The sequence below is a fragment of the Anomaloglossus baeobatrachus genome, chromosome 12 (genome assembly GCF_048569485.1).
Source record: "Anomaloglossus baeobatrachus isolate aAnoBae1 chromosome 12, aAnoBae1.hap1, whole genome shotgun sequence".
Taxonomy (NCBI): Eukaryota; Metazoa; Chordata; class Amphibia; order Anura; family Aromobatidae; genus Anomaloglossus; species Anomaloglossus baeobatrachus.
The window spans coordinates 143627747-143641876 of NC_134364.1; the positions used below are offsets into that span (position 1 = coordinate 143627747).

General features: G+C 53.2%; 1 protein-coding gene across 8 annotated transcripts in view; it reads left to right on the forward strand.

Moving 5' to 3' along the window:
- Nucleotides 1-219: 219 nt before the first annotated feature.
- ENTREP3 (endosomal transmembrane epsin interactor 3) overlaps nt 220-14130 on the forward strand; it is a 283486-nt gene continuing 269575 nt past the window's right edge. For 4 of the 8 annotated variants that reach the window (XM_075329675.1, XM_075329678.1, XM_075329679.1 and 1 more), the window contains exon 1: nt 221-1307. In XM_075329675.1, coding sequence (XP_075185790.1) covers nt 1034-1307 — 274 coding nt within the window. In that variant the 5' untranslated portion in view covers nt 221-1033. Of the gene's footprint in view, nt 1308-14130 lie in introns of all 8 variants that reach the window. The other 4 variants (XM_075329682.1, XM_075329683.1, XM_075329677.1 and 1 more) reach the window with 3 other exon arrangements.

The following is a 14130-nucleotide window of genomic DNA, read 5'->3' on the forward strand; positions in this document are numbered from 1 at the left end:
CTAACGCCTCCCATCCACAATGCACAGCCTCTCAGCTCAGGTTTATGTCCTCAGTGAGTTTGTGGTCTTGCCCCTTTCTCTTCATTTTCAGCTGGTTAGTGTCATCTGAAGTCTGGTGTGTACAGCAAGTGAAAGGTTAATGGTTACTGTCTCTTCAAATGTGTGAGCTGTCAGGTCCCCCTCCCCCTGCAGACTACATTTCCCAGCCTGCCTTGCTGTGTGGAGGGAGGGGTGCAGCACTGCAGCTGGAGGATGCTGAGCAGATGCTGGAGGAGGCATCTCTGCGGACATCTCTGGGGATGCTGCTGATGGACGTCCCAGGTGCTGCTCCTACTGACACTTCTGGTGCCACTTTCGTCCATGGACCCCACTGTAATGGACGCTCTATCTTCATGAATGACTGGAGCCCGGAGTTAAACATTTTTGGGTACTTTCCCCTGGGTCTCCAGGACTAACTCTTCTGGTCATCACTTCCCTGGTATTCTCCAGAATCCGGAGCTTCTTCACCATTTGGTTCGTGTTCTCCATCTCATCCATTCACAGCATCTTCCAGGTCTTCACTTGATGCCATTCTTTGCGAGTGCCCTTCATCATCATCGGGGCATTCCTCCCACCATTGTCCACAGTCTGACAGTGCTGAGGAGCCAGGTTTGCCCATGTGCCGTCCTCTGTGCAGGTTCTCAGGGGCGGAGGTTGGTGTTATCTGGACACTAGGAGCTCTCCTGAGATTGAGGGGCTTATTTTCTGGATGACCATCTCTAACTTCTTTCTGCTCTTGGTGACCTTGTGGTGGGTCTGTTGTGTGAGAAGCGCCCATCCGTTCTTGGTTCTTGCTGAGTTGTCTGCATGGCCGCCATCTGCTGTGCTCTCGGATTACTAAATTTCCTACAAAATCCTCTAAGTGGAAACCTGTAAATGTTTAATGTTCTGTGGACAGGTGTGGTGAGTGTTCACTGGACATTAGGGGTTGATGGCTTTCCTTCTGTATCAGAATGACGTCCAGACTAGATATCTGTGAAGTGAAGCCCCTGTTATGATAGATGGGGGTCTCCTCCTGATGAATGCTGTCATAGGAGCCCATTGTAGTGATGCCCTCCCCAACAGATTCTACTTTCTCCCTTACTGGACGGACGTCCCGCAGCCTTTCCCAGTTGAGGCTACACCGGGCTTGGACACATGTGCTACTGGCGCTGGGGTTCGTGCAAGTGATTCTGGGGGTCCTGATAGTCACCTTCAGTCTGGTCACCGCATCAATCACCACAAACACCAAAATCAAACACTCCTGTCCGTCCTGGGCCGGATTCTCTGTAAGTTATCATTACAATTCTACTTATATCTTAGGTTGTAACCGTCACCGCAAAGTCCTTGTTTGCTTGAAGTCTCCAGACATTGGTCAGAACCATCAGTAGTGGTGGGAATGCATCACATTATTATTAATCTTCAGGTATCAACTGAAATAATATATTAGATGAGGAGCAGAGGTCTGACCCTACAATAACCACCGATATTGGGGTCACAATATACGGGGAGACCACCGTCATGGGAAAATGACGAGAAGATAGACGTGTTAGGCCAAGTAATGCAGGAGAGGAAAACGGATCTGAGCTCCAGCCACTGACCAAGACGTCAGAATGCCTCACATACTGGAAGGGTATGAAAGATGAAGAATAGGGCAGGTGTTGCTCATACCTGTGTGTGTACGGGGGGTGTATTATATGTAGGGAGCAGGGCAGGTGTCGCTCATACCTGTGTGTGTACGGGGGGTGTATTATATGTAGGGAGCAGGGCAGGTGTCGCTCATACCTGTGTGTGTACGGGGGGTGTATTATATGTAGGGAGCAGGGCAGGTGTCGCTCATACCTGTGTGTGTACGGGGGGGGTATTATATGTAGGGAGCAGGGCAGGTGTCGCTCATACCTGTGTGTGTACGGGGGGGGTGTATTATATGTAGGGAGCAGGGAAGGTGTCGCTCATACCTGTGTGTGTACGGGGGGGGTATTATATGTAGGGAGCAGGGCAGGTGTCGCTCATACCTGTGTGTGTACGGGGGGGGTGTATTATATGTAGGGAGCAGGGCAGGTGTCGCTCATACCTGTGTGTGTACGGGGGATGTATTATATGTAGGGAGCAGGGCAGGTGTCGCTCATACCTGTGTGTGTACGGGGGATGTATTATATGTAGGGAGCAGGGCAGGTGTCGCTCATACCTGTGTGTATACGGGGGGGGGGGGTATTATATGTAGGGAGCAGAGCAGGTGTCGCTCATACCTGTGTGTGTACGGGGGGATGTATTATATGTAGGGAGCAGGGCAGGTGTCGCTCATACCTGTGTGTGTACGGGGGGGTGTATTATATGTAGGGAGCAGGGCAGGTGTCGCTCATACCTGTGTGTGTACGGGGGGGGGATGTATTATATGTAGGGAGCAGGGCAGGTGTCGCTCATACCTGTGTGTGTACGGGGGGGGTGTATTATATGTAGGGAGCAGGGCAGGTGTCGCTCATACCTGTGTGTGTACGGGGGATGTATTATATGTAGGGAGCAGGGCAGGTGTCGCTCATACCTGTGTGTGTACGGGGGATGTATTATATGTAGGGAGCAGGGCAGGTGTCGCTCATACCTGTGTGTATACGGGGGGGGGGGGGTATTATATGTAGGGAGCAGAGCAGGTGTCGCTCATACCTGTGTGTGTACGGGGGGGGGTGTATTATATGTAGGGAGCAGGGCAGGTGTCGCTCATACCTGTGTGTGTACGGGGGGATGTATTATATGTAGGGAGCAGGGCAGGTGTCGCTCATACCTGTGTGTGTACGGGGGGGTGTATTATATGTAGGGAGCAGGGCAGGTGTCGCTCATACCTGTGTGTGTACGGGGGGGGGATGTATTATATGTAGGGAGCAGGGCAGGTGTCGCTCATACCTGTGTGTGTACGGGGGGGGTGTATTATATGTAGGGAGCAGGGCAGGTGTCGCTCATACCTGTGTGTGTACGGGGGATGTATTATATGTAGGGAGCAGGGCAGGTGTCGCTCATACCTGTGTGTGTACGGGGGGGGTATTATATGTAGGGAGCAGGGCAGGTGTCGCTCATACCTGTGTGTGTACGGAGGGGGTGTATTATATGTAGGGAGCAGGGCAGGTGTCGCTCATACCTGTGTGTGTACGGGGGATGTATTATATGTAGGGAGCAGGGCAGGTGTCGCTCATACCTGTGTGTATACGGGGGGGGGGTATTATATGTAGGGAGCAGAGCAGGTGTCGCTCATACCTGTGTGTGTACGGGGGATGTATTATATGTAGGGAGCAGGGCAGGTGTCGCTCATACCTGTGTGTGTACGGGGGGGTGTATTATATGTAGGGAGCAGGGTAGGTGTCGCTCATACCTGTGTGTGTACGGGGAGTGTATTATATGTAGGGAGCAGGGCAGGTGTCGCTCATACCTGTGTGTGTACGGGGGATGTATTATATGTAGGGAGCAGGGCAGGTGTCGCTCATACCTGTGTGTGTACGGGGGGGGTGTATTATATGTAGGGAGCAGGGCAGGTGTCGCTCATACCTGTGTGTGTACGGGGGGATGTTTTATATGTAGGGAGCAGGGCAGGTGTCGCTCATACCTGTGTGTGTACGGGGGGGTGTATTATATGTAGGGAGCAGGGCAGGTGTCGCTCATACCTGTGTGTGTACGGGGGGGGTGTATTATATGTAGGGAGCAGGGCAGGTGTCGCTCATACCTGTGTGTGTACGGGGGGGGATGTATTATATGTAGGGAGCAGGGCAGGTGTCGCTCATAACTGTGTGTGTACGGGGGTGTATTATATGTAGGGAGCAGGGCAGGTGTCGCTCATACCTGTGTGTGTACGGGGGGGTGTATTATATGTAGGGAGCAGGGCAGGTGTCGCTCATACCTGTGTGTGTACGGGGGGATGTATTATATGTAGGGAGCAGGGCAGGTGTCGCTCATACCTGTGTGTGTACGGGGGATGTATTATATGTAGGGAGCAGGGCAGGTGTCGCTCATACCTGTGTGTGTACGGGGGGATGTTTTATATGTAGGGAGCAGGGCAGGTGTCGCTCATACCTGTGTGTGTACGGGGGGTGTATTATATGTAGGGAGCAGGGTAGGTGTCGCTCATACCTGTGTGTGTACGGGGGGTGTATTATATGTAGGGAGCAGGGCAGGTGTCGCTCATACCTGTGTAAGTACGGGGATGTATTATATGTAGGGAGCAGGGCAGGTGTCGCTCATACCTGTGTGTGTGTACGGGGGGATGTTTTATATGTAGGGAGCAGGGCAGGTGTCGCTCATACCTGTGTGTGTACGGGGGGTGTATTATATGTAGGGAGCAGGGCAGGTGTCGCTCATACCTGTGTAAGTACGGGGGATGTATTATATGTAGGGAGCAGGGCAGGTGTCGCTCATACCTGTGTAAGTACGGGGATGTATTATATGTAGGGAGCAGGGCAGGTGTCGCTCATACCTGTGTGTGTACGGGGGGTGTATTATATGTAGGGAGCAGGGCAGGTGTCGCTCATACCTGTGTGTGTACGGGGGGGTGTATTATATGTAGGGAGCAGGGCAGGTGTCGCTCATACCTGTGTGTGTACGGGGGATGTATTATATGTAGGGAGCAGGGCAGGTGTCGCTCATACCTGTGTGTGTACGGGGGGATGTATTATATGTAGGGAGCAGGGCAGGTGTCGCTCATACCTGTGTGTGTACGGGGGATGTATTATATGTTGGGAGCAGGGCAGGTGTCGCTCATACCTGTGTGTGTACGGGGGGGTGTATTATACGTAGGGAGCAGGGCACGTGTCGCTCATACCTGTGTGTGTACGGGGGGATGTATTATATGTAGGGAGCAGGGCAGGTGTCGCTCATACCTGTGTGTGTACGGGGGGGTGTATTATATGTAGGGAGCAGGGCAGGTGTCGCTCATACCTGTGTGTGTACGGGGGGATGTATTATATGTAGGGAGCAGGGCAGGTGTCGCTCATACCTGTGTGTGTACGGGGGGATGTATTATATGTAGGGAGCAGGGCAGGTGTCGCTCATACCTGTGTGTGTACGGGGGGGTGTATTATATGTAGGGAGCAGGGCAGGTGTCGCTCATACCTGTGTGTGTATGGGGGGATGTATTATATGTAGGGAGCAGGGCAGGTGTCGCTCATACCTGTGTGTGTACGGGGGGTGTATTATATGTAGGGAGCAGGGCAGGTGGCGCTCATACCTGTGTGTGTACGAGGGGATGTATTATATGAAGGGAGCAGGGCAGGTGTCGCTCATACCTGTGTGTATACGGGGGGATGTATTATATGTAGGGAGCAGGGCAGGTGTCGCTCATACCTGTGTGTGTGTGTACGGGGGGGTGTATTATATGTAGGGAGCAGGGCAGGTGTCGCTCATACCTGTGTGTGTACGGGGGGATGTATTATATGTAGGGAGCAGGGCAGGTGTCGCTCATACCTGTGTGTATACGGGGGGATGAATTATATGTAGGGAGCAGGGCAGGTGTCGCTCATACCTGTGTGTGTACGGGGGGGTGTATTATATGTAGGGAGCAGGGCAGGTGTCGCTCATACCTGTGTGTGTACGGGGGGGTGTATTATATGTAGGGAGCAGGGCAGGTGTCGCTCATACCTGTGTGTATACGGGGGGATGTATTATATGTAGGGAGCAGGGCAGGTGTCGCTCATACCTGTGTGTGTACGGGGGGGTGTATTATATGTAGGGAGCAGGGCAGGTGTCGCTCAGACCTGTGTGTGTACGGGGGGTGTATTATATGTAGGGAGCAGGGCAGGTGTCGCTCATACCTGTGTGTGTACGGGGGTGTATTATATGTAGGGAGCAGGGCAGGTGTTGCTCATACCTGTGTGTGTACGGGGGGGATGTATTATATGTAGGGAGCAGGGCACGTGTCGCTCATACCTGTGTGTGTACGGGGGGTGTATTATATGTAGGGAGCAGGGCACGTGTCGCTCATACCTGTGTGTGTACGGGGGGTGTATTATATGTAGGGAGCAGGGCAGGTGTCGCTCATACCTGTGTGTGTATGGGGGGATGTATTATATGTAGGGAGCAGGGCAGGTGTCGCTCATACCTGTGTGTGTACGGGGGGATGTATTATATGTAGGGAGCAGGGCAGGTGTCGCTCATACCTGTGTGTGTACGGGGGGTGTATTATATTTATGGAGCAGGGCAGGTGTCGCTCATACCTGTGTGTGTACGGGGGGGTGTATTATATGTAGGGAGCAGGGCAGGTGTCGCTCATACCTGTGTGTGTACGGGGGGTGTATTATATGTAGGGAGCAGGGCAGGTGTCGCTCATACTTGTGTGTGTACGGGGGGATGTATTAAATGTAGGGAGCAGGGCAGATGTCGCTCATACCTGTGTGTGTACGGGGGGGTGTATTATATGTAGGGAGCAGGGCAGGTGTCGCTCATACTTGTGTGTGTACGGGGGGATGTATTAAATGTAGGGAGCAGGGCAGATGTCGCTCATACCTGTGTATGTACGGGGGGATGTATTATATGTAGGGAGCAGGGCAGATGTCGCTCATACCTGTGTGTGTACGGGGGGATGTATTATATGTAGGGAGCAGGGCAGGTGTCGCTCATACCTGTGTGTGTACGGGGGGGGGTGTATTATATGTAGGGAGCAGGGCAGGTGTCGCTCATACCTGTGTGTGTACGGGAGGGGTGTATTATATGTAGGGAGCAGGGCAGGTGTCGCTCATACCTGTGTGTGTACGGGGGATGTATTATATGTAGGGAGCAGGGCAGGTGTCGCTCATACCTGTGTGTGTACGGGGGGGGGGTATTATGTAGGGAGCAGGGCAGGTGTCGCTCATACCTGTGTGTGTACGGGGGGATGTATTATATGTAGGGGGCAGGGCAGGTGTCGCTCATACCTGTGTGTGTACGGGGGAAAATATTATATGTAGGGAGCAGGGCAGGTGTCGCTCATACCTGTGTGTGTACGGGGGGGTGTATTATATGTAGGGAGCAGGGCAGGTGTCGCTCATACCTGTGTGTGTACGGGGGGGAATGTATTATATGTAGGGAGCAGGGCAGGTGTCGCTCATACCTGTGTGTGTACGGGGGGATGTATTATATGTAGGGAGCAGGGCAGGTGTCGCTCATACCTGTGTGTGTACGGGGGGATGTATTATATGTAGGGAGCAGGGCAGGTGTCGCACATACCTGTGTGTGTACGGGGGATGTATTATATGTAGGGAGCAGGGCAGGTGTCGCTCATACCTGTGTGTGTACGGGGGGTGTATTATATGTAGGGAGCAGGGCAGGTGTCGCTCATACCTGTGTGTGTACGGGGGGGTGTATTATATGTAGGGAGCAGGGCAGGTGTCGCTCATACCTGTGTGTGTACGGGGGGATGTATTATATGTAGGGAGCAGGGCAGGTGTCGCACATACCTGTGTGTGTACGGGGGGATGTATTATATGTAGGGAGCAGGGCAGGTGTCGCTCATACCTGTGTGTGTACGGGGGGTGTATTATATGTAGGGAGCAGGGCAGGTGTCGCTCATACCTGTGTGTGTACGGGGGGGAATGTATTATATGTAGGGAGCAGGGCAGGTGTCGCTCATACCTGTGTGTGTACGGGGGGATGTATTATATGTAGGGAGCAGGGCAGGTGTCGCACATACCTGTGTGTGTACGGGGGATGTATTATATGTAGGGAGCAGGGCAGGTGTCGCTCATACCTGTGTGTGTACGGGGGGTGTATTATATGTAGGGAGCAGGGCAGGTGTCGCTCATACCTGTGTGTGTACGGGGGGGAATGTATTATATGTAGGGAGCAGGGCAGGTGTCGCACATACCTGTGTGTGTACGGGGGGTGTATTATATGTAGGGAGCAGGGCAGGTGTCGCTCATACCTGTGTGTGTACGGGGGGGAATGTATTATATGTAGGGAGCAGGGCAGGTGTCGCACATACCTGTGTGTGTACGGGGGATGTATTATATGTAGGGAGCAGGGCAGGTGTCGCTCATACCTGTGTGTGTACGGGGGGTGTATTATATGTAGGGAGCAGGGCAGGTGTCGCTCATACCTGTGTGTGTACGGGGGGGTGTATTATATGTAGGGAGCAGGGCAGGTGTCGCTCATACCTGTGTGTGTACGGGGGGTGTATTATATGTAGGGAGCAGGGCAGGTGTCGCACATACCTGTGTGTGTACGGGGGATGTATTATATGTAGGGAGCAGGGCAGGTGTCGCTCATACCTGTGTGTGTACGGGGGGGTCTATTATATGTAGGGAGCAGGGCAGGTGTCACTCATACCTGTGTGTGTACGGGGGGATGTATTATATGTAGGGAGCAGGGAAGGTGTCGCTCATACCTGTGTGTGTACGGGGGGATGTATTATATGTATGGAGCAGGGCAGGTGTCGCTCATACCTGTGTGTGTACGGGGGGATATATTATATGTAGGGGGCAGGGCAGGTGTCGCTCATACCTGTGTGTGTACGGGGGATGTATTATATGTAGGGGGCAGGGCAGGTGTCGCTCATACCTGTGTGTGTACGGGGGGATATATTATATGTAGGGAGCAGGGCAAGTGTCGCTCATACCTGTGTGTGTACGGGGGGTGTATTATATGTAGGGAGCAGGGCAGGTGTCGCTCATACCTGTGTGTGTACGGGGGGATGTATTATATGTAGGGAGCAGGGCAGGTGTCGCTCATACCTGTGTGTGTACGGGGGGGTCTATTATATGTAGGGAGCAGGGCAGGTGTCGCTCATACCTGTGTGTGTACGGGGGGTGTATTATATGTAGGGAGCAGGGCAGGTGTCGCACATACCTGTGTGTGTACGGGGGGATGTATTATATGTAGGGAGCAGGGCAGGTGTCGCTCATACCTGTGTGTGTACGGGGGGTGTATTATATGTAGGGAGCAGGGCAGGTGTCGCTCATACCTGTGTGTGTACGGGGGATGTATTATATGTAGGGAGCAGGGCAGGTGTCACTCATACCTGTGTGTGTACGGGGGATGTATTATATGTAGGGAGCAGGGCAGGTGTCGCTCATACCTGTGTGTGTACGGGGGGGTCTATTATATGTAGGGAGCAGGGCAGGTGTCGCTCATACCTGTGTGTGTACGGGGGATGTATTATATGTAGGGAGAAGGGCAGGTGTCGCTCATACCTGTGTGTGTACGGGGGATGTATTATGTAGGGAGCAGGGCAGGTGTCACTCATACCTGTGTGTGTACGGGGGGATGTATTATATGTAGGGGGCAGGGCAGGTGTTGCTCATACCTGTGTGTGTACGGGGGGATGTATTATATGTAGGGGGCAGGGCAGGTGTCACTCATACCTGTGTGTGTACGGGGGGGTGTATTATATGTAGGGAGCAGGGCAGGTGTCGCTCATACCTGTGTGTGTACGGGGGGTGTATTATATGTAGGGAGCAGGGCAGGTGTCGCTCATACCTGTGTGTGTACGGGGGGGAATGTATTATATGTAGGGAGCAGGGCAGGTGTCGCACATACCTGTGTGTGTACGGGGGTGGTGTATTATATGTAGGGAGCAGGGCAGGTGTCGCTCATACCTGTGTGTGTACGGGGGATGTATTATATGTAGGGAGCAGGGCAGGTGTCGCTCATACCTGTGTGTGTACGGGGGATGTATTATATGTAGGGAGCAGGGCAGGTGTCGCTCATACCTGTGTGTGTACGGGGGGGTCTATTATATGTAGGGAGCAGGGAAGGTGTCGCTCATACCTGTGTGTGTACGGGGGGGGTCTAATATATGTAGGGAGCAGGGCAGGTGTCGCTCATACCTGTGTGTGTACGGGGGGTGTATTATATGTATGGAGCAGGGCAGGTGTCGCTCATACCTGTGTGTGTACGGGGGATGTATTATATGTAGGGAGCAGGGCAGGTGTCGCTCATACCTGTGTGTGTACGGAGGATGTATTATATGTAGGGAGCAGGGCAGGTGTCGCTCATACCTGTGTGTGTACGGGGGGATATATTATATGTAGGGGGCAGGGCAGGTGTCGCTCATACCTGTGTGTGTGTACCGGGGGGGATGTATTATATGTAGGGAGCAGGGCAGGTGTCGCTCATACCTGTGTGTGTACGGGGGGTGTATTATATGTAGGGAGCAGGGCAGGTGTCGCTCATACCTGTGTGTGTACGGGGGGTGTATTATATGTAGGGAGCAGGGCAGGTGTCGCTCATACCTGTGTGTGTACGGGGGGGTGTATTATATGTAGGGGGCAGGGCAGGTGTCGCTCATACCTGTGTGTGTATGGGGGGATGTATTATATGTAGGGAGCAGGGCAGGTGTCGCTCATACCTGTATGTGTATGGGGGGATGTATTATATGTAGGGAGCAGGGCAGATGTCGCTCATACCTGTGTGTGTACGGGGGGGGGATGTATTATATGTAGGGAGCAGGGCAAGTGTCGCTCATACCTGTGTGTGTACGGGGGGGATGTATTATATGTAGGGCGCAGGGCAGGTGTCGCTCATACCTGTGTGTGTGTACGGGGGATGTATTATATGTAGGGAGCAGGGCAGGTGTCGCTCATACCTGTGTGTGTACGGGGCATGTATTATATGTAGGGAGCAGGGCAGGTGTCGCTCATACCTGTGTGTGTTCGGGGGGGTGTATTATATGTAGGGAGCAGGGCAGGTGTCGCTCATACCTGTGTGTGTTCGGGGGGGTGTATTATATGTAGGGAGCAGGGCAGGTGTAGCTCATACCTGTGTGTGTACGGGGGGATATATTATATGTAGGGGGCAGGGCAGGTGTTGCTCATACCTGTGTGTGTACGGGGGGATATATTATATGTAGGGAGCAGGGCAGGTGTCGCTCATACCTGTGTGTGTACGGGGGGTGTATTATATGTAGGGAGCAGGGCAGGTGTCGCTCATACCTGTGTGTGTACGGGGGATGTATTATATGTAGGGAGCAGGGCAGGTGTCGCTCATACCTGTGTGTACGGGGGGGTGTATTATATGTAGGGAGCAGGGCAGGTGTCGCTCATACCTGTGTGTGTACGGGGGGGGTGTATTATATGTAGGGGGCAGGGCAGGTGTCGCTCATATTTGTGTGTGTACGGGGGTGTATTATATGTAGGGAGCAGGGCACGTGTCGCTCATACCTGTGTGTGTACGGGGGGGATGTATTATATGTAGGGGGCAGGGCAGGTGTCGCTCATACCTGTGTGTGTACGGGGGGATGTATTATATGTAGGGAGCAGGGCAGGTGTCGCTCATACCTGTGTGTGTAAGGGGCATGTATTATATGTAGGGAGCAGGGCAGGTGTCGCTCATACCTGTCTGTGTACGGGGGGTGTATTATATGTAGGGAGCAGGGCAGGTGTCGCTCATACCTGTGTGTGTACGGGGGGTGTATTATATGTAGGGAGCAGGGCAGGTGTCGCTCATACCTGTGTGTGTACGGGGGGATGTATTATATGTAGGGAGCAGGGCAGGTGTCGCTCATACCTGTGTCTGTATGGGGGGGTGTATTATATGTAGGGAGCAGGGCAGGTGTCGCTCATACCTGTGTGTGTACGGGGGATGTATTATATGTAGGGAGCAGGGCAGGTGTCGCTCATACCTGTGTGTGTACGGGAGGTGTATTATATGTAGGGAGCAGGGCAGGTGTCGCTCATACCTGTGTGTGTATGGGGGGGATGTATTATATGTAGGGAGCAGGGCAGGTGTCGCTCATACCTGTGTGTATACGGGGGGGGGTGTATTATATGTGGGGAGCAGGGCAGGTGTCGCTCATACCTGTGTGTGTACGGGGGGTGTATTATATGTAGGGAGCAGGGCAGGTGTCGCTCATACCTGTGTGTGTATGGGGGGGATGTATTATATGTAGGGAGCAGGGCAGGTGTCGCTCATACCTGTGTGTATACGGGGGGGGGTGTATTATATGTGGGGAGCAGGGCAGGTGTCGCTCATACCTGTGTGTATACGGGGGGTGTATTATATGTAGGGAGCAGGGCAGGTGTCGCTCATACCTGTGTGTATACGGGGGGGTGTATTATATGTGGGGAGCAGGGCAGGTGTCGCTCATACCTGTGTGTGTACGGGGGGTGTATTATATGTAGGGAGCAGGGCAGGTGTCGCTCATACCTGTGTGTGTACGGGGGGATGTATTATATGTAGGGAGCAGGGCAGGTGTCGATCATACCTGTGTGTGTACAGGGGGGGATGTATTATATGTAGGGAGCAGGGCAGGTGTCGCTCATACCTGTGTGTGTACGGGGGGATGTATTATATGTAGGGAGCAGGGCAGGTGTCGATCATACCTGTGTGTGTACGGGAGGTGTATCATATATAGGGAGCAGGGCAGGTGTCGCTCATACCTGTGTGTGTACGGGGGACATGTATTATTTGTAGGGAGCAGGGCAGGTGTCGCTCATACCTATGTGTGTACGGGGGGGACATGTATTATTTGTAGGGGGCAGGGCAGGTGTCGCTCATACCTGTGTGTGTACGGGGGATGTATTATATGTAGGGAGCAGGGCAGGTGTCGCTCATACCTGTGTGTGTACGGGGGGTGTATTATATGTAGGGGGCAGGGCAGGTGTCGCTCATACCTGTGTGTGTACGGGGGGTGTATTATATGCAGGGAGCAGGGCAGGTGTCGCTCATACCTGTGTGTGTACGGGGGATGTATTATATGCAGGGAGCAGGGCAGGTGTCGCTCATACCTGTGTGTGTACGGGGGATGTATTATATGTAGGGAGAAGGGCAGGTGTCGCTCATACCTGTGTGTGTACGGGGGGATATATTATATATAGGGAGCAGGGCAGGTGTCGCTCATACCTGTGTGTGTACGGGGGGATATATTATATATAGGGAGAAGGGCAGGTGTCGCTCATACCTGTGTGTGTACGGGGGGGTGTATTATATGTAGGGAGCAGGGCAGGTGTTGCTCATACCTGTGTGTGTACGGGGGATGTATTATATGTAGGGAGCAGGGCAGGTGTCGCTCATACCTGTGTGTGTACGGGGGGTGTATTATATGTAGGGGGCAGGGCAGGTGTCGCTCATACCTGTGTGTGTACGGGGGGTGTATTATATGCAGGGAGCAGGGCAGGTGTCGCTCATACCTGTGTGTGTACGGGGGATGTATTATATGTAGGGAGCAGGGCAGGTGTCGCTCATACCTGTGTGTGCGGGGGATGTATTATATGTAGGGAGCAGGGCAGGTGTCGCTCATACCTGTGTGTGTACGGGGGATGTATTATATGTAGGGAGCAGGGCAGGTGTCACTCATACCTGTGTGTGCGGGGGGGTGTATTATATGTAGGGAGCAGGGCAGATGTCGCTCATACCTGTGTGTGTACGGGGGATGTATTATATGTAGGGAGCAGGGCAGGTGTCGCTCATACCTGTGTGTGTACGGGGGGGTGTATTATATGTAGGGAGCAGGGCAGGTGTCGCTCATACCTGTGTGTGTACGGGGGGGTGTATTATATGTAGGGAGCAGGGCAGGTGTCGCTCATACCTGTGTGTGTATGGGGGGGTGTATTATATGTAGGGAGCAGGGCAGGTGTCGCTCATACCTGTGTGTGTATGGGGGGGTGTATTATATGTAGGGAGCAGGGCAGGTGTCGCTCATACCTGTGTGTGTACGGGGGGGGTGTATTATATGTAGGGAGCAGGGCAGGTGTCGCTCATACCTGTGTGTGTACGGGGGATGTATTATATGTAGGGAGCAGGGCAGGTGTCGCTCATACCTGTGTGTGTACGGGGGGGTGTATTATATGTAGGGAGCAGGGCAGGTGTCGCTCATACCTGTGTGTGTACGGGGGGATGTATTATATGTAGGGAGCAGGGCAGGTGTCGCTCATACCTGTGTGTGTACGGGGGGATGTATTATATGTAGGGAGCAGGGCAGGTGTCGCTCATACCTGTGTGTGTACGGGGGGTGTATTATATGTAGGGAGCAGGGCAGGTGTCGCTCATACCTGTGTGTGTACGGGGGGGGGGGTATTATATGTAGGGAGCAGGGCAGGTGTCGTTCATACCTGTGTGTGTACGGGGGGATGTATTATATGTAGGGAGCAGGGCAGGTGTCGCTCATACCTGTGTGTGTACGGGGGGATGTATTATATGTAGGGAGCAGGGCAGGTGTCGCTCATA